The sequence below is a fragment of the Microtus ochrogaster genome, unplaced genomic scaffold (genome assembly GCF_000317375.1).
Source record: "Microtus ochrogaster isolate Prairie Vole_2 unplaced genomic scaffold, MicOch1.0 UNK6, whole genome shotgun sequence".
Lineage (NCBI taxonomy): Eukaryota > Metazoa > Chordata > Mammalia > Rodentia > Cricetidae > Microtus > Microtus ochrogaster.
This window is the reverse complement of record NW_004949104.1, coordinates 10,161,240-10,185,674: the sequence shown is the minus strand read 5'-3', so window position 1 is coordinate 10,185,674 and position 24,435 is coordinate 10,161,240. Positions and strand designations below refer to the sequence as shown.

Here is a 24,435-nt window from a genome sequence, read left to right as displayed (position 1 = left end):
AGCTAGTTCCAGGACAGGAACCAAAGCTACAGAAAAACTCTGTCTCGGAAAAAACAAAAACAAAAAAACAAAAAACTATCTTCCACTTTGACTGCACACTTTCTACATAAACTGAAAGGAAGGACTTATTTCCTTTCAGATTCTTTATTTTTTTTAATTTTTTTTGTTTTTTAATCCCGAGTGCTGGGATTAAAGGCGTGCGCCACCACCACCCGGCTCCTTTCAGATTCTTTAAGCATACCCTTCAAAGACTGCCAAGTCCAGGGAAGAAGTCTAACCTTCTTGGACACGAGGGGAAGACAGACATGCATTAAGAGCAGGTACTGAGATGGGAACCTAGTCAATGGTGGAGTGCTTAACTGGTAGATACGAGGCGCAGGGTTCAATCCCCAACAGTAAGGAACTAGTTACCAATTGGTGATGGTATCCTTGGATGAAGATAGTCTGCTGACGCTGCTCGAGTTTGAAACACCTGTGACATAGGAGGAGAGGGCGCTCTTTGGCTCAATAAAGATGCAGTAGGTTCCAGGCTCCCCATAAGGCCACTGAGAAGATTGGAAGAAGCAGGTCTCTGAACCGGTTGACCAAGGAGTTCCTATAGGCAGAAATGCCAGATCCCTGTGAACAAACCTACTTCTTTCTAGTCCAAAGTTTTGAAACAGGAATCCATTTTTAGAAGCTAGTCAATGTCTCTCATGCACCATTGAGGAGCTGGCATCTGTACATGTAAGACATTTCCCCAAATGTTTCAGCTACCAACATTTGCCTTTAGTTAGTGCTAGAAAAAACAGATCAGGTTCTCAAATTCCACAGAAACTGCAAACTAGCAAACTAGAACCATTTAAAGCATCAGAGCCCACCCACTTGGATTAGCAACATAGCAAATGACGTTAGGTAGCAATAGTACATCCCTGACTGCCACACAAAGGTCACTCTGAGGGATTACTCTAAGACTGTAACATACCTGTAGGATGTTTTTAGGGACAGGCTGGCCTGGAATTTCAGCCGGAGCCAACAAGTGACTTTCAAGGTTTCGCTAAAAAAGAAAGGAAGAAAACTGGTTATAACTTTAAGACAAATTTTACTGGGGACCACATAAAAAACAGCAAATATTCCCAAGGGAGTTGACAGTTAACAGCAAAATGATGCTCAAATCACAGAGAACTGATTTCACCAACTCACTCCTACTCTCATCGCGTGTGTCTCAACAAATCCCTCCCATGTACATGAAGAGGTATTAGGAAAGATTCTCTAAGCCAGCACAAGTCCGTCCATCTTTGAAGAAACCTTTACTGATCATTATCAATAAGAAGATTTACTGATGAAAGAGAGTATTAAAAACAAGGAGCTGGAGGGAGCTGGAGAGATGGCTCAGTGGTTAAGAGCATTGCCTGCTCTTCCAAAGGTCCTGAGTTCAATTCTCGGCAACCACATGGTGGCTCACAACCATCTGTAATGAGGTCTGGTGCCCTCTTCTGGCCTGCAGGCATATACTCAGACAATATTGTATATATAACAAATAAATGAATAAATATTAAAAAAAACAAACAAACAAACAAGGAGCTGGAGAAATGGTTCAGTGATTAAGAGCACTGGCTGCTCTTCCAAAGGTACAACCTGGGCTTTATGGCCAGCACCCATATGATGGCTCACAACCATCTATTACTCTAGTTCCAGGGGATCACACATATTCTAAAATCCATAGACATAAGACATGCACATATATACACACAAATAAATAATCATACACTTAAAACAAAAATAAATAAAACTTTAAAAACAGACCAGAAAGCCAGTATTCAGGAGGCAGAGGCAGGCAGACCTTTGAGTCCAAGTCTGAGAGAGTTCCTCAACAAGCTCCAAAGTTATACAGAGAAACCTTGTCTCAAAAACACAAAACAGAAAAAAAAAAAAAACCCACCAAAACCAAAACCAACCAGACAGCAACTAAAAACAGCAGCACAACAGGCTGGGCATGACAGTGATGCACACTATTCTTTCTAGCACTCTGGTGGTTGAGGCAGAACAAACAGGAGTTTGAGAAGCTTGGGCTGCATGAAACATAGCCAGGAAATAGGCAAGAGGCACAGCCTTTGTCTAGAAAGCATGAGAGGCCTGAACATGATGCTGAGTCACAAAACTAAAACAAAAATAATGAATAACATTCCAAATTTGGCCAGAATTGTTAATGTTTCAGAGTTTCGGCCAGGTGTGGTAGCACATGCCTTTAGATCCAATCACTTGAGATAGAGGCAGGTAGATCTGAGTTCCAGGCTATCCTAGTATACATGGTGAGTTCCATGACAGCCAGGGTGACATAAAGAGACTCTGTCTCAAAACAACACCCCCAAACCCTGGAACTATTATTATTATTACTACTACATTACTATTTCAAATTAAGTTCCTAAAAATGTTTCTCATATGCAGAACAAAGTTAATCTCCATTCTGCTTTTAATCTGTCAATGTTCTTTTGCTTTGTACAATTAACCTGCACCCTACTGCATGTCTGAGTACTGTGTGGCCCTTGAGCTTAGTCAGCAGTACTTTCTGTTGCAATTCCCCTTCCTTTAGAGGGAGCTGTCAAATCTACAGCAGGTTCAAAGACTTTTATTGTTGGCTTTGGAACTGAGGCTAAATGCAAATGATTTTAAAAGTAGGTAACTTACTACATGGCTTAGCATATTTGCAGCATAATCTGCAATTCCAAAAAATACAGTTTAAGAGTGAACTTCATTACTTAGAAAGACAGTGGCAGATGAGAACTATTATTCAGCAGTAATGACTGAAGACACTGACTTTAGTAGTAGACCAGCTCACATGCAAACTGAGCAACATGATATATTCTAAGCTGGTGTAAATATCAATCTATCCACTTTATATCTCAATCTTGTTAACAGGTGTCTGAGGTTCATTCCCTCACCATAACTGAAACTAGATGTACGTAAGAGCACTTGAAACTCCAATATCAAACCAAGTGCACTCACAACTCAGGGTCAATATTGTGCAATAAAGTAAAAGGTTGAAGGCGAGCAGTGGCGCACGCCTTTAATCCCAGCCCTCGGGAGGCAGAGGTAGGTGGATCTCTGTGAGTTCGAGGCCAGCCTGGTCTATCAGAGCAAGTTCCAGGACAGGCTCCAAAGCCAAAGAGAAACCCTGTCTCAAAAAAGCAAAATAAAATAAAATAAAATAAAATGAAATAAAAAAAATTAAAAGGTTGAGACATGAAATACTGAGTTCCCTTCTTTCCCTCTCAAGACATAGTCTGTTTATGTAGCCCAGGCTGGTCTCAAACCTGCCATTCTCCCCCTGCTTCCTCCTCCCAACTGCTCCCAGCTGCTTTGTCTCCACTTGTTTGGATATTCACACTAAAAGGAAAAAGAAATCCTATGATAAGATTTAAATGACAAAACAAGTTAGTTCTGAAATACCAAGGTGGGGGCAGGAAATTCCATGCACAGCCCTTGGTTTTATGAGCCAGGTCTTGTTCTGTATGTAGCTCATGATAGCAAAAACTCATGTTGGCCTTCAATTTATAATCACTCTACCTTAAATCCCCCAATACAGGATGTATGCCATGGCTAGAAACATGTGTGTCCTTCATTTTATAGCATTTATACCTATTATATGGAAGTTAACTCTGAAGCAGTTTATAGGATCATTCCCTTTGAGTTGTATGTTATAGCCGGAAATGTCCTTCAAGTGGGCAAGAGGACGGCACCTCTGTTTAACCTTAACTATTGATCAGGTAAGAAAAACTGAAAAATCATCCCCTTCACTGGGTATAAAAACAATCAGGGCTGGAGAGATGAATCAGCAGCAAAAGTACCTGTTGCATGACAACCCGAATTCAATTCCAGGACTCACAAAGTGCAAAGAGAAAACGGACTCTCTCAGGTTGTTTTCTAACCTCCACATGCTGGGGGACAAATATGCCCACAAAAACATATAAATGCACACAAAATATCTTTAATACATTTTTTTGGGGGGGTGTGGTTTTTTTGAGACAAGGTTTTTCTGTGTAACAGTTCTGGCTTTCCTGGAACTTGAACTCACAGAGATTCACCTGCCTCTGCCTAAGCGCTGGGATTAAAGGTGTGCGCTACCAGCTACCATCATCACAGTTAATCATTTAGCTACTTGTAGTTGCTAGGCAAAAAGGATTGAAGAAAAAGAGGTAAATTCAATTTGGCAGATCTGATATAACATAGTAACTAAGACTAGACTTCTTTCTTTAGATCTACCCTGTCTCCCTGTTATTTAGTATCATAAAGGAAGAGTGTAAGATGAAGACTATGGCTGAAACTCACGCTTTAAACACTGCTATGATATTTGATATGTACTTTTAGAAAAGGAGATAGGGTCTTTCTAGACCCTTTGAGCTTGTGATTATCCTATAATCACTTTCCAAGTAGTGATGGGACCACCAGCCTGCCCTATCATGCTCACCTCCATTTTTGGTATGTCAATAAATCTGTGTGACTGTTTAATCAAGAACACAGGTAATCCAGATAGATACAGGGAATACAAAGTGCGAAAATAAAGATTTTATATCAGGGGGCTGGAGAGAATGCTCAGTGTTTTTTTTCGAGACAGGGTTTCTCTGTGGCTTTGGAGCCTGTCCTGCAACTAGCTCTGTAGACCAGGCTGGTCTCTAACTCACAGAGATCCGCCTGCCTCTGCCTCCCGAGTGCTGGGATTAAAGGCGTACGCCAGCGCCGCCCGGCTTGCTCAGTGGTTAAGCACACTTGGCGGCCCTTCCAGAGAACCTGGGTTCAGTTCCCAGAACCCACATAGTAACTCACAATCATCCGAAACTCCAGTGCCAGGAGGGTCTGACACCCTTTTCTGGACTCTGTGTGTACCAGGCATGCAAGCAGTACATAGACAAAATGTTAATATATAAAAAAATTAAATAAATCTTTAAAAAATTTTACTATAAAATCTTGTAGGGCGTTTGTGGCTTATGTTTTTAATTCCAGCACTTGGGAGGCAGAGACAGGTAGAACTCTAAGTTTGAGGCATCCTGGTCTACAGAGTGAGTTCCAGGAGAGTCGGAGCTACACAGAGAAACCTTATCTCGAAAAGCAGAACAAACAGAAAAATCTCGTATTAACAGCTGAGTAACTAGAAAATTTTCCATCGAGCACCTCTAAAAACATAGCATCTTTACATACATATATATGTATATATATGTGTGTGTATATATCTATATATATAAGATATATATATCTATATATAAGTAAAGATATATATCTATATCTATATCTATATATATATATATATATACACACACACACATACTTTTTTTCCCTTTGTTTTTTTTGACACAGTTTTTTTTTTATATTGCCCGTGTGGTGAGATTAAAAGCATGTGCCACCACCGCCCAACATATTTATTTACTTTTGAGATAGGGTGTCACTATGTAGCGAGACTGGCTTTGAACTCAAGAGATATACCTCCCTTTTCCTGAGTGCTGGGGTTAAAGCATGTGTCAGCATACCTGACTTGATCATCACTGGCCCTGGCTGTCCCTGAGCTTCTGATCCTCTCAGATACTAGGACTACAGACATACATCACTATGTTCAGTTCAGCTCGAGGGACAAGTTTCTCTTTTGCAATGGTGATCCTACATATTAGGCTATATTTCTCCCATTGGGCTACATCCACAACGCAGCTACTTTTCTTTCTTAGGAAAGGACTTCATAAAGTTATGCAGAAATGAGTTAAACTGAATTATTCAATCATCCTATTGTACCAGACATATACATTATCCACAGATATGCTTTTTTTCTACTAACAAATAGCATATCCATAATCAAGGAACAAATAAACACCAAAGACTAAACAACTTCTAAAGAAATTCCCAATCTACTCAAAATATCATTTATTATTGCAGTGGGAGGTCATACCGAAACAGGAAAAGAGACTGACTGGGTGAGGTTTTCCGAATACTTACACTGACTTTGGGCTGAGTAGGCAAAGTCCCACTTGCCTTCATGGTGCTCACTAGTTTGTTGAATGCAGTCATATCTCCATCTTTCTTGAGCTGTCGATTGCTAGTTACAGCACTCAGTGTCTCTTCTAAATGTTCCGCCATAAAGGGAGTTGAATTCTTCATTTGCTGGTCCACCTTCAAGCCTTTGAGCCCTGCTTCTACCTCTTCCACTGAAAGTACAACCCCTGAATGTGCTGAGAAGTTGAGAAAGCTCTGGTTACACCAAGCAAAGGGGTATTTGGTAGGAATTCTCATTGGCTGTCATGACAATTATTTCATAACTGAAGTGAGGCTGTCAAAAAGGCTGCCAATGAAAACAGACAAACTGAACACTTAAAATCATAATATTTTAGTAGGAATAAGGCTATAATTATGTACACAGAAAGACACGGATGGGCAAGGTGGCACACACCTTTAATCCAAGCACTAAGGAGTCACAGGCAGACAGATCAAAGGGAGTTTGAGGTACACTGTACATATGGAGTTCCAGGACAGCAAGGACTAAAAAGACCCTGACTCAAAAAACAAACGGATAGGGGTACACACCTGGAAAAAAATGGCTCAGTGGTTAAGAACACATATTTGTTCTTACAGGACCTGAGTTCAATTACCAGCATTCACACCAGACAGCTCACAACTGAACTTACTGGAACTCCAGTTCCAAAGAACCTGTACCTCTCTCATCCCCTTGGGCACATACACAGACACACATTCACATAATAATCAAAATAAAAGAAACAGAATAAACTACACCAAAAATATTCAAATGCTAGAAACTGGCAGAACTATGGAGTATGAGTTTTCAAAACTCAGTAAGATCTTACATAGTGAGTTCCAGGACAGCCAAAATGACACAGAGAACCCCCATCCCCCGCAAACAAACAAACAAAAAAAAAACAAACAAAACCAAAAAAATTTGACAAAACCCTGTGTGTCAGGCAGAAAGATACCTTATAACAACTCTCTCCAGACTTTGCTACCAGGATAAGAACCCAGACAGCTCAACGGCAACTAACCTATGCTGTGGTCTCTCAGCGCTAACTGATGCTAAGGACTTGTTGCCTAAGTGAGAACATGGTAAATGGAGGCACAGCAGTGAGGAATAGGCAAGCTATGCTTGGGAGGATAGAAACAGTCCTGGGTTGTTACCACTGGACCCTAAGTAAAAATCGGAGGGAGGCTGGGTATAGTGTATACCTTTAATACCAGCACTGTAAAGACAGAGGCCAGAGCTTCTCTGTGAGCTATAGGCCAACCTGGCTTACACAGCAAGTTCTAAGGCCAGCCAGGGCTTAAAAGATACAAGGTTGTGTGGCAACACGCCTGAGTCTTTTTGAAAAACCTCAACTAATCCCCACTATGCTTCTGAATTGATGAGAAGCAGTATATTAGAACCACTGCTTAAGAATGGGAACTTTACATAGCTAAACAACAAACACTTACAGCTCTCCTTAAGCTTTTCTTTGTTTGCAGAAAGGCTAGAGAGAAGAGGTTTTAAATCCACTTTGGCTTTCTGTAGCATTTCTAAGATGTCCACTTTATTTTCAGCATGGTCTTCCGATGGAATAGGAGCAAAATAATTCCCCGAGTTCTGTCCAGGAGAGAGGACAGCTTGTTCCAGACCTGATTTTGTAAATAAACATACCCACAGTTGGTATTGAACATACATACTTCCCTTCAACAACATAAAAAGAGCAGTAACTGAAGGGTTTTCAGTATCCAAAACTCCTTTAACCCTAGTGGACCCTGAGTAAAGGACAAAATGATTCAGGCCAGGGGAGGCTCAATTCACATACAAGGCTAGAATGTGAAGCTCTCTTACCTGCGAGTCTCTCAAGCTCTTCATGTGGTGTAGATCCAAGGCTACTAGATCTGCTCCCTGACCGGCTTGGGTTAGAGAACCATCTACTGAAGCGGCTGGCAGAGACTGACCCTTCTCCCAGAACATCTTCTATCATCTGACAAGAGAGACAGAGGGGTTAAGGTGACAGTCTCAAGGTGAAAAGGACAAGGAGGTTCAATGTTAAGACAAAGACTCTGAAACTTCCTTTGACACTGCTGACCCAAAATCACTTTCAGAACTTAGGAGTTGAGCCTTTTTCTTCCCCTTTCGGATCTTTCCTGAGCAACTCAAATTTGGGCATTAAAACAAATAAATAATAATCAAAAACAAAACAAAAAAACACAGACCTCCTAAGCATATACAGCATAGTCTCTATGTTACTTAAGAGTTCTCTACCGTTTGCCCCATTAAAAAAGGTATCTTAGGAGATTCAGTTTCAAAACCACAATAAGTACCAGAGTGAAGTACTCTGACACCATATTGATGGCTTCCGTGAGATTGTTTATGAAGAAATGATTAAAGAAAATCCCTGGCTCCAAACTGGTGGTCTCGGGATTGAAAGGAATATTATGATATTCAACGCTGACAAATTCAAGAAGCCAAGATATAAAAATGTAGAGCTAAGAAATGATCACTATAGTCAGTAGGTGGGCACACATCTGTAGTCCAAGAATTTGGGAGGCAGAGGTAGTCAGATCTCTGAGTTCAAGGCTAGCATGGTCTACAGAGTGAGTTTTAGTATGGCCAGGGCTACACAGTGAAACCCTTCTCAAAAAACAAACAAAAAAAAAAAAAGAAAAGATGGGGAAAAAAAGAAAAACGATCATTATTCCAAGCAAGGGAGGTGCAACACAGGTAATCCAAGCACTTGGAAGGGTTGAGGTCAGCTTGGGTCACACACTGACGCTCTGTCTCAAAAAGTAAGCATCAAGAAGAAAAACACACAGGAGAATAACAACTCCAGTTGAAGTGTAGAAAATAGATATAAAAGTATCATAAATGATATATCTCAGTGGAACAAGTGAGTGCAGGCAAAATACAATTTAGTGTAAGCAGGAATTTTATTAAAACAAAAACTCAAAATCCACTAAAACCCCAAACAAACAAACACCTTGAAAGGTAGTTACTATTTCAGTGTTTAAAAATGAGAAACTTTAGGGCTGGTGACATGGCTCAGGAGGTAAACACACCTAAGCCTGATGACCTGAATCCACATAAGATAGGAGAACCAACTCTAAAAAGCTGACCTCTGACCTCCACATACACACTGTATCACACGTGTGCACTCACCCTTACTAAAAATAATACATTTTAAAGGTAAATTATTTAATCTATTCAATAAGTTTTAATTTACAAAAAATGATGACTTTGTATTTTAATGTTTCTAACATAATCTTACTAAATAGGAAAAGTCAAAGACAAAAATAAAGGACATAAAGTATCTGGGCATTTTCTAAAAAATTAAGTAAATACTGAGAAAACACTTTCTCCCCCCTGCCCCACACAGGGTTTTTCCGTGTAGCCCAGCTGTCCTGGAATTCACTTTGTAGACCAGGTTGGCCTAGATATCAGAGATTTGTCTGCCTCTGCCTCCCCAATGCTGGAATTAAAGATGTGTACCACCATCACCAGGCGAGAAAAGTAATTTCTGTTTTGTTCAGTTATAGACTTTGCTTCCTTTTTCTTGTTTTCTTTTTTCTTTTCTTGAGACAGGGTTTCTCTATGTAGACCTAGCTGTACCGGAACTCACTCTGTAGACCAGACTGGCTTTGAACTCGGAGGCCTCTGCTACCACCCCAACACACACACACACACACACACACACAAGGGCTAGGATTAAAGGCACTGTCCACCACTGCCCACTTTTGTTATGGTTTTTTGAGAGAGGGTTTCTCTATAGTATCCCTGGCGGTCCTCGAACTCACATAGATCTACCTGCCTCTGCCTCCTGAGTGCTCGTATTAAAGACATGTGACACCATTGTGCAGCTCTTTTTTAAATTTTATTTTATTATTTAATACATTATGGATGTTTTGCCTGTGTGTATGTCTTTGCACCATATATGAGTGCATTAGATATCCTGGAACTGGGGTTAAGAGACAGTTATGGCTGCCATGTGAATACTGGGAATCAAACCCAGGTCCTCTACAAGAGCAGACAGTGCTCTCAATCACTGAGTCTTCTCTACAGCCGCTAAATTTGTGTTCTGTTAAATTTTATAATCAAGAGTAGAAACAAACTTGTTCTTAGACACATTTGTAGAGATACTCATCTCAAAAAAATCCTTTTGGACTAAAAGTTTGGTCATTTTTAAGACACGACAAAGCAGGGACTCGGACAGCAGAACCTCATCCTGTACAGGAAATGGACACAGCTGACTTCTGAATTGGGACATCCTTCACTGTATCCTTTCAACTACCAGCTGATGAAGGAGCTGGGAGCTATGATATTTCAGCTCTACCTAGTAGAGTTTTTTTTTTTTTTTAACCGCGTCTTCTCTGTCTGTCTGCTTGCTGGCCAGAAGAGGGCACCAGATCTCATTATAGATGGTTGTGAGCCGCCATGCGGGTGCTGGGAATTGAACTCAGGACCTCTGGAAGAGCAGTCAGTGCTCTTAACCGGTGAGCCATCTCTCCAGCCCCCTAACTGCATCTTCTCAATATATATATATATATACATTTGGGGAGTGGTGGTACATGCCTTTAATGTTGGCACTCGTGAAGCAAAGATACGTGAACCTCTTGTGTTTCAGGCCAGCTAAGGCTACATAGTGAGTCACTGTCTCAAAACAAAACAAAAGATACCCTTCCCTGGAAAAAAAGAGAGAGAAAAAACACTAAGTCAAATTTAACCATAATTAGCTGTTTCATATTATGTTGTTTTTCTTTCTTTCATTCTTTTTGTTGTTGTTGTTTTTCAAGACAGGGTTTCTCTGTGTAACATTGGAGCTTTCTCTGTAGACCAGGCTGACCTCGAACTGACAGGGATCTGCCTGCCTCTGCCATCCGAGTGCTATAATTAAAGACATGCACCTAGGCCCAGCATTTTTTCTTTTTTTTGAACTAAGAAAATAAAAAAAAAGTTGAGGCAGGTTTCACCATTGCAGACAGGCTGGCCTTGAAATGACTATGTGGCTCCAGTTAACCTCAGACTTAAACTCCTCTTGTCTCAGCCTCCCAAGTACTAAAATTACATGTGTGCACCCAAATTCCATACATGGTAATTAAAAAAAAATTTTTTTATTTTTATTTTTCAAGACAGGGTTTCTCTGTGTAGCCCTGGCTGTCATAGAACTCACTTTGTAGACCAGGCTGTCCTTAAGCTCAGAGATCTGCCTGTCTCTGCCTCCTGAGTGCTGGATTAAAGGCGGGTGCTACCACTGCCTGGCTCATACATGTTTATTTTTATTTTACGTGTATGTATAGAAGGATGTTCCGGTGTATAGGTGCACACATGTTTGGGTGTATATGCACATGTGCAAAGTGGAGGTTGATGTCCAGCATCTTCCTTAATTACTCCTACTTTATAAACTGAGCCAGGTTATCTATTTGAACTCACAGCTGAGAAACACAGCTAGCTCTGTTAGTCAGCTTGTTTCAACTTCCTGTGTGCTAGGTTTACAGGAGGGCCACCACATTGCACCAACGTTTACTTGGGTTCTAGAAATTTCAATTTCATTTAGTCCTCACACTTGCACAGCAAGGCTTTTATCTACTAAGATTTCTCTATACCCCTCCATGTCTATTTGTGAATGTGCTGTTACACTCACCGAAGCCAAGCATGGCACCTTGTCAAGGTTAAAGAACTCATTAAAGTCAAATTCTCCTGGGGACTGCTCAGGTAGGACAACATCCCTTGGGACTTCCTGATCAGCAGAGGGCTCCTGGGCCAGGATGACTTCAACCTCGTCCTCTTCAGCCACCCCTCCATTACATTCCACTATGCCTGAAAATAAAACCAGGACAGAAAGCACCTATTGAAGTACACACTCCAGTCTCACTCTGTGCCTTTAGATATAAGTACACATGCAAAAGTCACACATACTGTCAAAACACTTCGTGTCTTTACAGACCCTGTCACAAAAACAAAATAAAATGGAACTGAAAAACTAAAAACTTGCTATTAACTAGCACCCATAGATAGATGTGCAATTAAAGCAGTAATCACCACATATTATTTTAAAACAGTTTACAGTTCCTACTGACCTTCCTTCACAGAGGCAGTCCGTCGTCTTGTTCTTTTTCTCCCTTTGTGATCTTCCTCTAGTATCTTATCATCGAAGCCAGTCAGTTCAATGGTTTCAGACTGACTTGTGGGTCCAGCTGAAAACCATTCTGGTTCTTCCTCAGTGTACGAATCATTTCTTCTACGCTCACCAAAGACACGTTTACTATCTCCAAACTCCCTCTGAAAAATTAAAAAATAAAACAAAACAAAAAACCAAAAAACAAGAATGAAAAACTGTAAAATGCTAGTAGAAGCATTTAGTCAGTCTTAAAAGAATTAATATTAGAAACTGCAGTGCAGATGCTGTGATGGGAAATTGAAGGACATTACCACTCTTGTACAGCCCCTGATTTCTCCTTGACTAGCACAGGAGTGGGCTGTGAACCCTAGTTTCTCCAAGTAACTGGCTGGGCTAGGAGGATACAACTCAGAGCTAGGGCACCAGTCACAAATGTGTGGCCCTGGTTTTGATTCTGTACCATCATGAAAAGAAGAGTAATACAGTATAAAGAGGTGAGCATCAAATGTCAAGCACTTGAGAACTAACAGGGCCAGAGGACACACCCTGAAACGCTTGTCCTTGTAGTCCCTCTCTCTGTCTCTGTCTCTCAAGTCCCGTAGGTCCTTCTCACTGAGACGGTGGTCCTTCTCAAAAGCCCGGGCAGAGATTATCCTCCCACTGCCAATTCTTCGTCCACCAAGCAAGCGAAGTCCATCACTGTCTTTCTCCAAGGGACTTCCAGAGCGACGGGAGCTAACAGCAGCTGTCACATGGCAGCCACCTCCAAAGCTTCGTCTCTGTGGGCTGAGAACAACATCTAAGTCATCTTCTTTCACACGCTCTCGTGGATCTGAAAAGATGCCATAAAAAAAGGTAAGCAAACCAACATCTCTAGAAAGCGTGTCCACAGCTGGCGGGAGGACAGAAAATGTCAGAAAGGAGACAATTCTAAAACTGGGCTTATCAACAGATTCAGAGTAACAAGTACATAGTCATTGGATTTTTAAAACTTGGTCATTAAGGACTGAACTCAGATTGTCAGGCTTAGCAGCAAGTGTCTGTTGAGTCATCTCACTAGCCCTTTATAATTATTTTTTTACATTAAACTTAAAATTTTAAAAAAATATTTAGTCCTTTTTTCTCCTCAGAAAAAGATCTACTTCATAATGACTTACTATGACTAAGATTTTTTAAATATTTTTTAATTTATGTGCATTCATGTTTTTTTTGTGTGTATGTATGTCTGTGTGAAGAGCTGAGATCCCCTGAAACTTGAATTACAGACTGTTATAAGATGCCATGTAGGTGCTGGGAATTGAACCCAGGTCCTCTGGAAGAGCAGCCAGTACTCTTAACTGCTGAGCAATCCCTCCAGCCAAGACTAAGGTGTTTGTTTGTTTATTTATTTTGGGGCAGGGTCTCACAGTAGCTACAGAGCCAGCCCTGGAACTCACTTTGTAGACCAGGCTGGCCTTGAACTCTCACAGAGAGTTGTCTTTGCTGGGATTAAAGGCAGGTGCCACCACCAACTGGCTTTTTTTTCCTGTTGATTATGACTAAGACGAAGATTTTTATGTATACAATTTTTAGCTAATCTATTGTCCATTAATAAAATGTCATGTCAGTATTTGAAAAAAATAAAATGCCTAAAAAAATAGTAAACAACCAGATGGTGGTGGTGGGTGGCACATACTATGAGTTCAAGGTCAGTCTCATCTACTGAGTGTGAGTTTCAAGACAGCCAAGGCCACACAAAAAATTCTGTCTTATAAAACCAAACCAAACAAACAAACAAAAAACCCCCACACTTTACATTCAATTCGTCAGCCTGTAACCCCAGCACTTGTGATGCTGAAGCAGGAGAATTCCTGAGTTCAAACCCAGACTGAGTTAGAATAAGACAGAATAAGACACTGTTTCAAAACAGATAACTTTAAACTGGATTTCATATTCAATATTTAATTTAAATGCATCAAGAGTGAAACCTAAAGTGAAAGAGAACATCTTTGCTGTGCTTAGGTGTAGGAGCAGGCTCCTACAATTAGGCAAAATGTTTTTTGAGGCCCAGCAACAAAGTGTCGTCCATTAAGGCAGCCTGTTAAGCAAGGTTTGCTCTGAGATTAGTACTGTTCTTTCAAGACACTGTTTAGATATCCAAGACTGGGAGGAAACATTCAAACAAAGCACATTTCTCAGGGAAGACCTGAATCCACAGCATATAAAAACACAGTTAATAAATAAAAAACTAAAAAATGAATCAAGGGGCTGGAAGGGCTGCTCAATTAAGGCTGATCTCCAGAAGTCCTGAGTTCAATTCCTAGCACCCCTATAGCAATTCACAACCATCTCTAACTGCAGTCCATGGGATCTGAGATACCTTTCTCTGGTATCCAAATGAATATACAGATAAAACACAAACAAGGTTTTTTTTTTCCCTTTTGAGACAGGGTTTCTCTGTGTAACAGTCCTGGCTGTCTTGGAATTTGCTCTATAAACAAGGTTGGCCACAAACTCACTGAGATCCATATGCCTGGGCCTCCCAAGTGCTGGGATTAAAGGCAGGTACCACCACCAACTGGCTTTTTTTTTTTTTTTTTTTGAGACAGGGTCTCTTTGTAGCTTTGGAGCCTATCCTGGAACTTGTTCTGTAGACCAAGCTGGCCTCAACCTCACAGAAATCCATCTGTCTCTGCTTCAAAAGTGCTGGGATTAATGGGGTGCACCATCACCACCCAGGTCCTTAAATAAATCTTTTTTTTTTTAAAGATTTATTTATTTATTATGTATACAACATTCCTTCCATGTATGTTTGTATGCCAGAAGAGGGCACCAGATCTCCTTATAGATGGTTGTGAGCCACCATGTGGTTGCTGGGAATTGAACTCAGGACCTCTGGAAGAGCAATCGGTGCTCTTAACCTCTGAGCCATCTCTCCAGCCCCCTTAAATAAATCTTAAAAATAAATACTAGACCAGTGAGCCGGGTTTAGTGTAGAATACCTATAATATTAACACTTGGTAGGTTAAAGTGGGGACTGCTGAGTTTAACTGAGGTTAGTCTTGGCTACACAGTGAGACCTGTCTCAAAAAACTAAATCAACAAAAGAGGATAAAGACCTGAACAGACACTTCAGCACATGGACAGCACAATCTTTAATAAGCATACAGTGTTTATTAATCAGCAGTAATACAAATGTTATGGAAAAGTACTATACAGTACTATATACATACAATAGTACTATAAAGTACTATTATAGCCACTAGATGGCTACAATTAAGAAGGCTAACCATTCCAAGTGCTGCCAAGATGTGGAGCAAGAAGAACCTGAAACCACTGCAAATAGGAATATCAAATGTTTAACCACTTGGAAAAAAAGGAGTCTGAGGGGGGCTAGGAGATGTGTCAGTGGTTAGGAGCACTTGTTGCTCTTGAAGAGGAAGGATCCAGGGTCAGTTCCCAGTACCCACATACTGGTTCATGACCATCTGTAACTCCAGTTCCAAGGAATCTGATGATGCCTTCTTCTGGCTTTCTTGGGCACTATACACATGCAAGCAAAACACTCATATATATAAAGCAAAACAAATCTAGAAAGAAATTTAAAAACATAAAGTTTTCTTCTGACCTGCTTAGACACTAAGCATTGCACATGGTACACATTACATATGGTAGACAAAACACACAAAAATAATAAATCAATTAAACTTTTTATTAAAGTTTGATAGTTTCTGGAAATATTAAATATACATAACAACTATTATACTTCTAAGTATCCACCCAACAGATAAAAATTCCCATGATACTTACACATAAATGATCACATCACCTTTGGTTAGAAACAACTCAAATTACTATTAACAGATAAATGTACACAATGACAGATTCATATAATTAAATACTAAAAGCATTAAAAAGAAAGTAACTATACATGCAACAATATGGATAAAGCCAGGTATGGTTAATGAGAGATTGAGGCAGAGGGATAACTCAAGCTTGAGCCTAGCCTGGGCTACAGAGTAGCCTTTGTTCTGGAATGCAACTTCATGGGAGAACATACTGTGATGATTCTAGTACAATTTTAGTAGTGTAAACTCACCTAGTGAAGGAAGGGCAGTTCTCTTGAGGGGAGTGAGAAGGGGTTAGAAAGGAGACATTCGGACATGAGAGCACTTATAGGTGACAAGGACACTTATTATTGATTGTGGTAATGGCTTCATACAGATATACATGTGAGAGCATCAAATGTATATTGTATGTAAGGGTTCTTATATGTAAATGCTATTTCAAAAAGAAAAACATGTCACAAACAGAAAAACTAGAAACTGAAGTTGAGTTCAAATATGAAAAACCTGTCTTAGTCTTTATTTTTAACCAGGAACAGCTTTTCATCTTATCTGAATTATTTTTCAGACAGTACCTCTATGTTGAAGTCACAAAGATTCGCCTGCTTCTACCTCTGGAGTGCTGGGATTAAAGACATGAATCATAGAAGCATAGGGTAAAGATTTGTTACTCGTATTGGTTTAATAAAATTCGGATTGGCCAGTAGCCAAGGAGGAAGGATAGGTGGGCGACCAGACTAAAAGAATTCTGGAAAGAGCAAGGCAGAGAAGCAGTCGTAAGTCAGATGCAGAGGAAGCAAGATGAAAATGCCTTACTGAGAAAAAGTACCAAGCCACATGGCTAAGGCTAAACAGACTAGAATTATAGGTTAATTTAAGTTTAAGAGCTAGTTAACAATAAGCCTGAGCTAACGGCCAAACAGTTTATAATTAATAGAAGCCTCTGTGTGCTTCTTTGGGACCAGGCAGAACAGAAACTTCCATCTACAAATGGCACCCAAAATGGCAGTGGTGGCACTTGCCTTTAATCCAGCACCAAGGAGGCGGAGGCAGGTGGATCTTTGTGACTTTCTGCCTGATCTGCAGAGCAAATTCCAGGACAGCTAGACCTACAGAGATAAACTCCATCTCAAAAAGCCCAAATTCGTGGACCTCCAGCCTTCAACAACAGTGAGAGAGGATTTCATGGAGATCAGTCTCTAATTTATTACTTAGTTGAAGATGCTTTCAAACTTCTGATCTCTTGCTTCTACTTCCTGAGTGCTGGGATTAGGGCTTGCACTACGATGTCTAATTCATTCAGTGCTAGGAATTAAACAAAGGCCGTCACGAATACAAGGTGACCATGTAAGTTATAGCTTCAACTGTCTTAGTTTCCTTTCCTGGTACTGTGCTAAAAAGCACTGAAAAACTTAAGGGAGAAAGGTTTATTCGGGTTCGTAGTTCAAGGATATAGCTCATAATGGCAAGGAAGTCAAGGAAGCAATAGCTTCAAACAGCTGGTCACATTTAATACATAAACAAGAAGTAGACATGGATGAATGAATGCTAGATTCTGCTCACTTTCTCCATTTTATATAGTCCAGGATCTCAATAGAGAATAGTCACACCCACAGTTAAAATGGGTTCTCCCTATCAGTTAACCTAATGAAGACAATCCAACACAGGCATGAACAGAGGCTAATTCCTGGAAGTGTCTTGGGGCTAGCCTCCTAGGTAACTCCACATATATCAAGTTGTTAATCACACCAGCAAAGACGGTGGTACTTTATAATTCAAAAGCACATAGCCTAACACGCCACTGTTATAAGAAGACTATTATTATGATTTTACTCTGCTTATTATGAAAAATACAACTCTTAAATCAATTTTCTCATGACATTTCAATAAGTAAAATTCTGGGGACTAAGAATGAAACCAGCATGCAGGGAGGTGGTGGTGCACACCTTTAATCCCAGCACTCAGGAGGTAGAGGCTGGAGGATGTCTCTGAGTTTGAGGCCAGCCTGGTCTACAGAGTGAGCTTCAGAACAGCCAGAGCTGTAACACAGAGAAACCCTGTCTCAGGTGAGGGGTGAAAAATGAAACCAACAGCCAGGACCATGTTCCCCAAATCACACTACTATTTATAAACATCTGCACACTTGCCTGCTATTCTGCGCACCAGGGAAGGACGGTCTGATTCTGGCTCTTTCTTCAGACTTTCCACTGGTGAGCTCCTCTCTGAAGCAGGGTAGAGAGAGGCATGCCACTTCTCAGGGTCCCAGACACCATCACTACAGGTTAAAGGATAGCATTAGTTAGTGTTTGCAGGTTAATTCTAATAGGTCCCAATTTCTAAACTCCAGGTTACAAGGAAATTTCCTTCAGAATGATTATCCTATTCAAGATGAAAACAAACAGTTATTACTTCAATAATTCCTAGCACCAACTGGTACTTGAACAGGAGTCTACACAAATGAAACTAAGTCCATAAACCATGGGCCCTATCTGCAAATACATAACTGTTTCACACCAAGATTTTCTCCCATGCTGCAGAGACAGCTCCAACTCTTTACCAAAAGTACCTGCTAGAAAGTATTCTAGAATTTTCTTAGTTTAGGTTTGTTGTTATTTTGAGAAAGAGTCTCACCCTATAGCCCTAGTGGGACTGGAACTTGCTATGTAGAGCAGGCTGGCTTCAGATTTACAAAGATCCTCCTGCCCCCAACCCTGAGTGCTAGGATTAAAGCACACACCACCACACTGGGCTATAATCTCTATATGTAGTCTCAGTTTTTTTCAAGTAGGACAGCTCTTAAATTTGTTTTTTTTTTCTCAGCCCCACTATGCTCTACCTGCTTTACACCCTTAGCCATGCAAGCTGCTTGAAAGAGTGAGTCAACATCACCCACCCTCACAACGGGAGATATTACCTACCTTCTAGGGTCTCTGTGAAGAGTCCAACAAATGCTCACTCTCAAATGAGAAGAGAGGTGACAGAAGCAGCTCTTCTCTCTCTTACCTTTTAGTATTGTCACTAGGCACAATACTCAATTTAGCATGAAAGCTAATATACTTGTTCAGGATAATTTTGTTTTATACAAAGAAAAAAGTTTTAATAATAAAATTTCAAGTATGCAAAGACTTTACATTTTTTTTAAATATTTATTTATTTATTATGTATACAATATTCTGTGTGTATGCCAGAAGAGGGCACCAGACCCCATTACAGATGGTTTTGAGCCACCATGTGGTTGCTGGGAATTGAACTCAGGACCTTTGGAAGAGCAGGCAATGCTCTTAACCTCTGAGCCATCTCTCCAGCCCAAGACTTTACATTTTAAACACAACAAGCCCATGAAAATTCCTAGCCAATCAAAATGGCCACTATTCTGGTATCATTCCCATCAGGAGAATGTGGTGATTCTTCTAGATTCAACAGTCCATATATAGGTTTTAAAAGTCTGTCTAGACTAAAGATGATGTGTAGTGATAAAAACATTCAACTAATATCAGTAAGGCTTTGATTTCCATCCCTAGCACTGGGGATGAGGGTATGTGGCACAATGAACCAAGAAAATTAAACATGATACTTTATAAGTAAAAATCAGGTCCTTAATGACTGCAGACTCACAGTTGAGACTCACAGGGGTATAAAAGGAGTCTTTGACAACTGGCACCTCCCTACTCCCCCCAAAAGTAACAACCTAGAAAGAAGTCATTGAAGAGAACTCTTAAAAATTATGATAAGAATGCTTAAGTGTAGCATTCTGGCTAGGGCAGAGATGGGGAGAGACTCAGTTTTCTTTAAGGGGCTGTCCACTGGGAGCTGAACCATGCCAGTTGAGTATATGGGCATCACAAATTGAACTTTTCTTCTTTTTTTCGGGGGTGGGGGGGCGCAAGTCACTCACAAGGGTTGGTGGGGGCTGACCTGGGAGGATTGGGAAATGGGTGTAATTGGGGTGTATGACGTGAAATTCCCAATTAATCAATAAAAATTTTATGTTGGAAAAAGAAATACAGAACCACACGATAGTTAAGAAATTAGTAAGACTGCCAGGCATGGTGGTGCATGCCTTTGATCCCCGCACTTGGAAGGTAGAGAGGTGGATCTCTGTGAGATCAAGGCCTGGTCGACAGTGAGTTCCAGGACATCCAGGACTATGTAAAAAGATCTTGTCTCAGACAAAAACCCCACAACAACAACAAATAACTAAGATAACCTTAAGAAATATATTCCAGGACAAGGCTAAAAAAAGAAATCCTGTCTTGAAAAACCATACACACATACACACACACGCACACACATATGCATGCAAATATACATTTATATAAGTATATATTCATATGAACATAGATAAGCAAATATATTTATATAATTCATACAAGCAAATATAGTTATATAAATACATATAAATAAAATACAGGGTTACTGTACATTTTCAAACCATTTTTCCCTAGCTTCTTCAAACAAAAAAAAAAGCCCTTTACCTTTTCTTAAGGGCACAATAGGCTAATCTGAATGACTCTTTGATAAAGATCTTAGAGCCCCACTTTAGCATCCCCAAAGAACTGCCCTGACCGAAGCATGAAAGGACTCCAGAACTAAGACTTCTCCTAGGTGTAAATATGCCCTGTGACTGTAACTGAGTCACTCTGTAGTTTAGTTTTAGTACAAGTTAGTTGTGGCCATGCTATTAACTTTTGAAATACTTCCCTCAGTCATAACCCTACCATAACAGCAGCATTCTAACCACATAATTCTTTTTGTTTAAATAAATTTTATTTAATTTTAAAATTTATTTATATTATATTAACTTCTTTATATTATTTTCGTGTGTGCATTTGTGGATGTATGTACACATGAATACAAGTGTCTACATCAGCCGGGGTGTTGGATGCCCCTGGAGCTGGAGTTTACAGGTGGTTAGGATCCTGATGTGCCTGTAAAGAATACAACCCAGGTCCATGGAAACAACAGGAAAGATGCTTTTAACTGCTGCTGAGCCATCACTCTAGCCCCAACAAGTGTGTGTGTGTGTGTGTGTGTGTGTGTGTCTGTCTGTCTGTCTGTCTGTCTCTGTCTCACTTTTTTTACCCTGAGAAAGGGGAAAGGGTTTCTCTGTGTAGCTTTGGAGCCTGTTCTGGCATTCACTCTGAAGAATAGGCCGGTCTCGAACTCAGAGGTCAGCCTGCCTCTGATTCCCAAGTGCTGGGATTAAATGTGTGTGCCATCACCGCCCAGCACCCCAACAATTCTTTTTTTTCAAGATTTTATTTATTATGTATACAATAAAGTGTTCTTCCTCCATGTATGACTGCATGCCAGAAGAGGGCACCAGATCTCATTGTAGATGGTTGTGAGTCACCATGTGGTTGCTGGGAATTGAACTCAGGACCTCTGGAAGAGCAGTCAGTGTCCTTAACCTCTGAGCCATCTCTCCAGCCCCACCCCAACAATTCTTAATTAATAATTCTTAACTCTAGCCACAATGGAATTCTTAACATACCTGTCATATTTTTCAGAGAGGCATGACGGCCTCTGTTTGGAGTAGGGACGTTCTTTTATATCCAAGAGCTCCTCCTAAAGAGAGAAATCACACGAGGACTTTGAAACACATTTCTCAGGCAACATACTTCCAATTTATTTCCCTTCTGTGTGTCTTCCTTAAGAATTTCACATAATTTTTTGGGAGGGAGATGAGACAAGCTCAAGACTAGCCTTGAACTAATTCTCCAACCTCTACTCCAAGAGTGCTGGGATCATAGGTGTTGTTTCCACATGATTCTTAAAATTTTGGACTTGAAATTCAAAAAGACTAGAACCAAATCAGAAAGCTCAAACAAGATTATCAAACAGTAAAGACTGCTACAAGTAGTTTCTGAAATACGTTTCCCCATACTTCCTGTCCAACAACAAAGTAAAAACACTGAATGCTGAGAAAGGCATGGAAATGCAGCCTTAAAGGGAACACAGATAAGTCACTTTTAAAAATTATTTTATGTGGGTGTTTGCCTGTATGTTTGTGCACCACATGAGCTTGGTGCCTGCAGAGGCGAGAAGAGGGTGTCAGAATCATTAAAACTAGAGAGAGGTACAGACAGTTGTGAATTGCCTTGTAGATGCTGAGAATTAAATCTGGGTCCTCTGGAAGAACAGTCAGTGTGCCCTTAACCACTGATCCATTTTCTCCAGTCTAAGGATAGGTTTCTCCTCTCCACATTATAATAATTTGCAAGAATGAAAAAAAAAGCAGAAAAACCACCCACGTACTTAAGAGAAAAAACTTTCATTTATTCATGTGTACGCATGAATTATTCATTTATTCATGTTTATGTATGAGAATGTACATGTATGTATTGTACAGGAACATGCAGCATGCATCTTCAGAAACCAGAAAAGAACTTCAGATCCCTCAGAGCTAAAGTTATGGATGTTTATAAGGTACCCAAGATTGTTGCGGGTGCTGGGAAACTCTGGTCATCATGACTGCACAACAAATGCTCTTAACTGCTAAACTAGTCCTCCAGCCCCTACGCATTTATTACGTGTGTGTGTGTGTGTGTGTGTGTGTAGTGTACATTCATGTGTGGCCACTTGTATGTGAGTGTACATGTGTTTGCACATAGATATGGAGGCCACGTACTAGAGTGCCTTCTCAATCTTCACAATATGTTTCACTTAAAAAAAACAAAACAAAGCAAAACAAAAGGTTGACTAGTCTGATCTACAGAGCAAATTCCAGAACAGTCAGGACTGCTAGCTACACAGAGAAAAAAACCCTGTCTAGGGGTGGTAAGAACTGAGCAGTGGTAGTGCACAGCTTTAATCCCAGCACTTGGGAGGCAGAGGCAGTTCTTCTCAGGACTTCTGGAAGAGCAGCCAGTGCTCTTAACCACTGAGCCATCTCTCGAGCCCCTCTCTTTAGTTTTTTTTAACCACTCAAGAGTGAGTAGCTTAAATTATGTTCCCTTACTCAGACATTGGAGTGTTCGTTTCTAAAGAATGAGGATATTCTCTTAAGATTTATTTTACTTTTATTTATGTGTACATACATGCGGGGCCTGAAGAGACTAGAAGAAGGCATCACATCTCCTGGAGCAGGAGTTATAGGCAGTTGTCAGTTGAGTGAAGTGGATGCTGAGAACTGAACTCTTCTGTAAGACCAATATAAGCTCTTAATTCCTGAACCCTCTCCCTTTCTAGCACTAAGAATGAGCATTTTTTTTAAAAATGTTTATTTATTTATTATATATACAATATTCTGTCTGTGTATATGCCTGCAGGCCAGAAGAGAAAACCAGACCTCATTACAGGTGATTGTGAGCCATCAAGTGGTTGCTGGGAATTGAACTAAGGACCTTTGGAATAGCAGGCAATGCTCTTAACCGCTGAGCCATCTCTCTACCCCATGAATGAGCATTTTTTAAAAATAACTTTTACCTCATTTCCTAAGAATTTGATTTTACAAAACATATTTTTTCTTTCTATCTTTTTGTTCCCTCCCTGAAAGAAGGTTTCTTTGTATAGCCCTGGTGGTCTTATTCTGTAGACAAGGCTGGCCTTAAATTCACAGAGGAACGGCTTGTCCCTGCTTTCTCTGAGTTCTGGGGTTAAAGGTACGTACAACACAGATTCAACGCAATGCCCATCAAAATCCCAGCAAAATTCTTGAAAGACCTCAAAAGAACGGTATTCAACTTCATTTGGAAAAGCAAAAAAACCAGGATAGCCAAAACAATCCTGAGCAATAAAAGAACTTCTGGAGGCATCACAATCCCTAACTTCAAACTCTATTACAGAGCTACAGTACTGAAAACAGCCTGGTATTGGCATAAGAACAGATAGGAGGACCAACAGAACCGAATAAAATACCCGGATATCAATCCACACATTTTCGAACACCAGATCTTTGATAAAGAGGCAAAAAATATCAAATGGAAAAAAGAAAGCATATTTAACAAGTGGTGCTGGCATAACTGGATATCAACATGTAAAAGAATGAAAATAGACCCATATCTATCACCATACACAAAACTCAGCTCCAAATGGATCAAAGACCTCAACATAAAGCCAACCACAATGAACCTTATAGAAGAGAAAGTGGATGTACACTTGAACGCATTGGCACAGGGAACCACTTCCTAAATATAACCCCAGCAGCACAGACACTGAGAGAAACAACTAATAAATGGGACCTCCTGAAACTGAAAAGCTTCTGTGAAGCAAAGGACACGGTCAACAAGACAAAACGACAGCCTACAGAATGGGAAAAGATCTTCACTAACCACACATCAGACAGAGGTCTGATCTCTAAAATATACAAAGAACTCAAGAAATTGGACCCCAAAAGATTACATAATCCAATAAAAAAATGGAGTACAGACCTAAACAGAGAACTCTCCACAGAGGAATCTAAAATGGCTGAAAGACACTTAAGGAAATGTTCAACATCCTTAGTCATCAGAGAAATGCAAATCAAAACAATTCTGAGATTCCATGTAAGAATGGCCAAAATCAAAAACACTGATGACAACTTA

At 40.2% G+C, this 24,435-nt stretch overlaps 1 protein-coding gene across 3 annotated transcripts in view; it reads right to left on the bottom strand.

Moving 5' to 3' along the window:
* Nucleotides 1–24,435, bottom strand: part of Eif4enif1 (eukaryotic translation initiation factor 4E nuclear import factor 1) — a 41,028-nt gene that overhangs the window by 8,324 nt on the left and 8,269 nt on the right. For all 3 annotated transcript variants that reach the window (XM_026788713.1, XM_005366088.2, XM_026788714.1), the window contains exons 3-12: nt 21,405–21,478; nt 18,058–18,185; nt 12,632–12,918; nt 12,046–12,247; nt 11,610–11,785; nt 7,820–7,955; nt 7,441–7,620; nt 5,959–6,191; nt 965–1,036; nt 412–595 (exon numbers count right to left, since the gene is read on the bottom strand). In XM_026788713.1, coding sequence (XP_026644514.1) covers nt 412–595; nt 965–1,036; nt 5,959–6,191; nt 7,441–7,620; nt 7,820–7,955; nt 11,610–11,785; nt 12,046–12,247; nt 12,632–12,918; nt 18,058–18,185; nt 21,405–21,478 — 1,672 coding nt within the window. The remainder of the gene's footprint in view (nt 1–411; nt 596–964; nt 1,037–5,958; nt 6,192–7,440; nt 7,621–7,819; nt 7,956–11,609; nt 11,786–12,045; nt 12,248–12,631; nt 12,919–18,057; nt 18,186–21,404; nt 21,479–24,435) is intronic.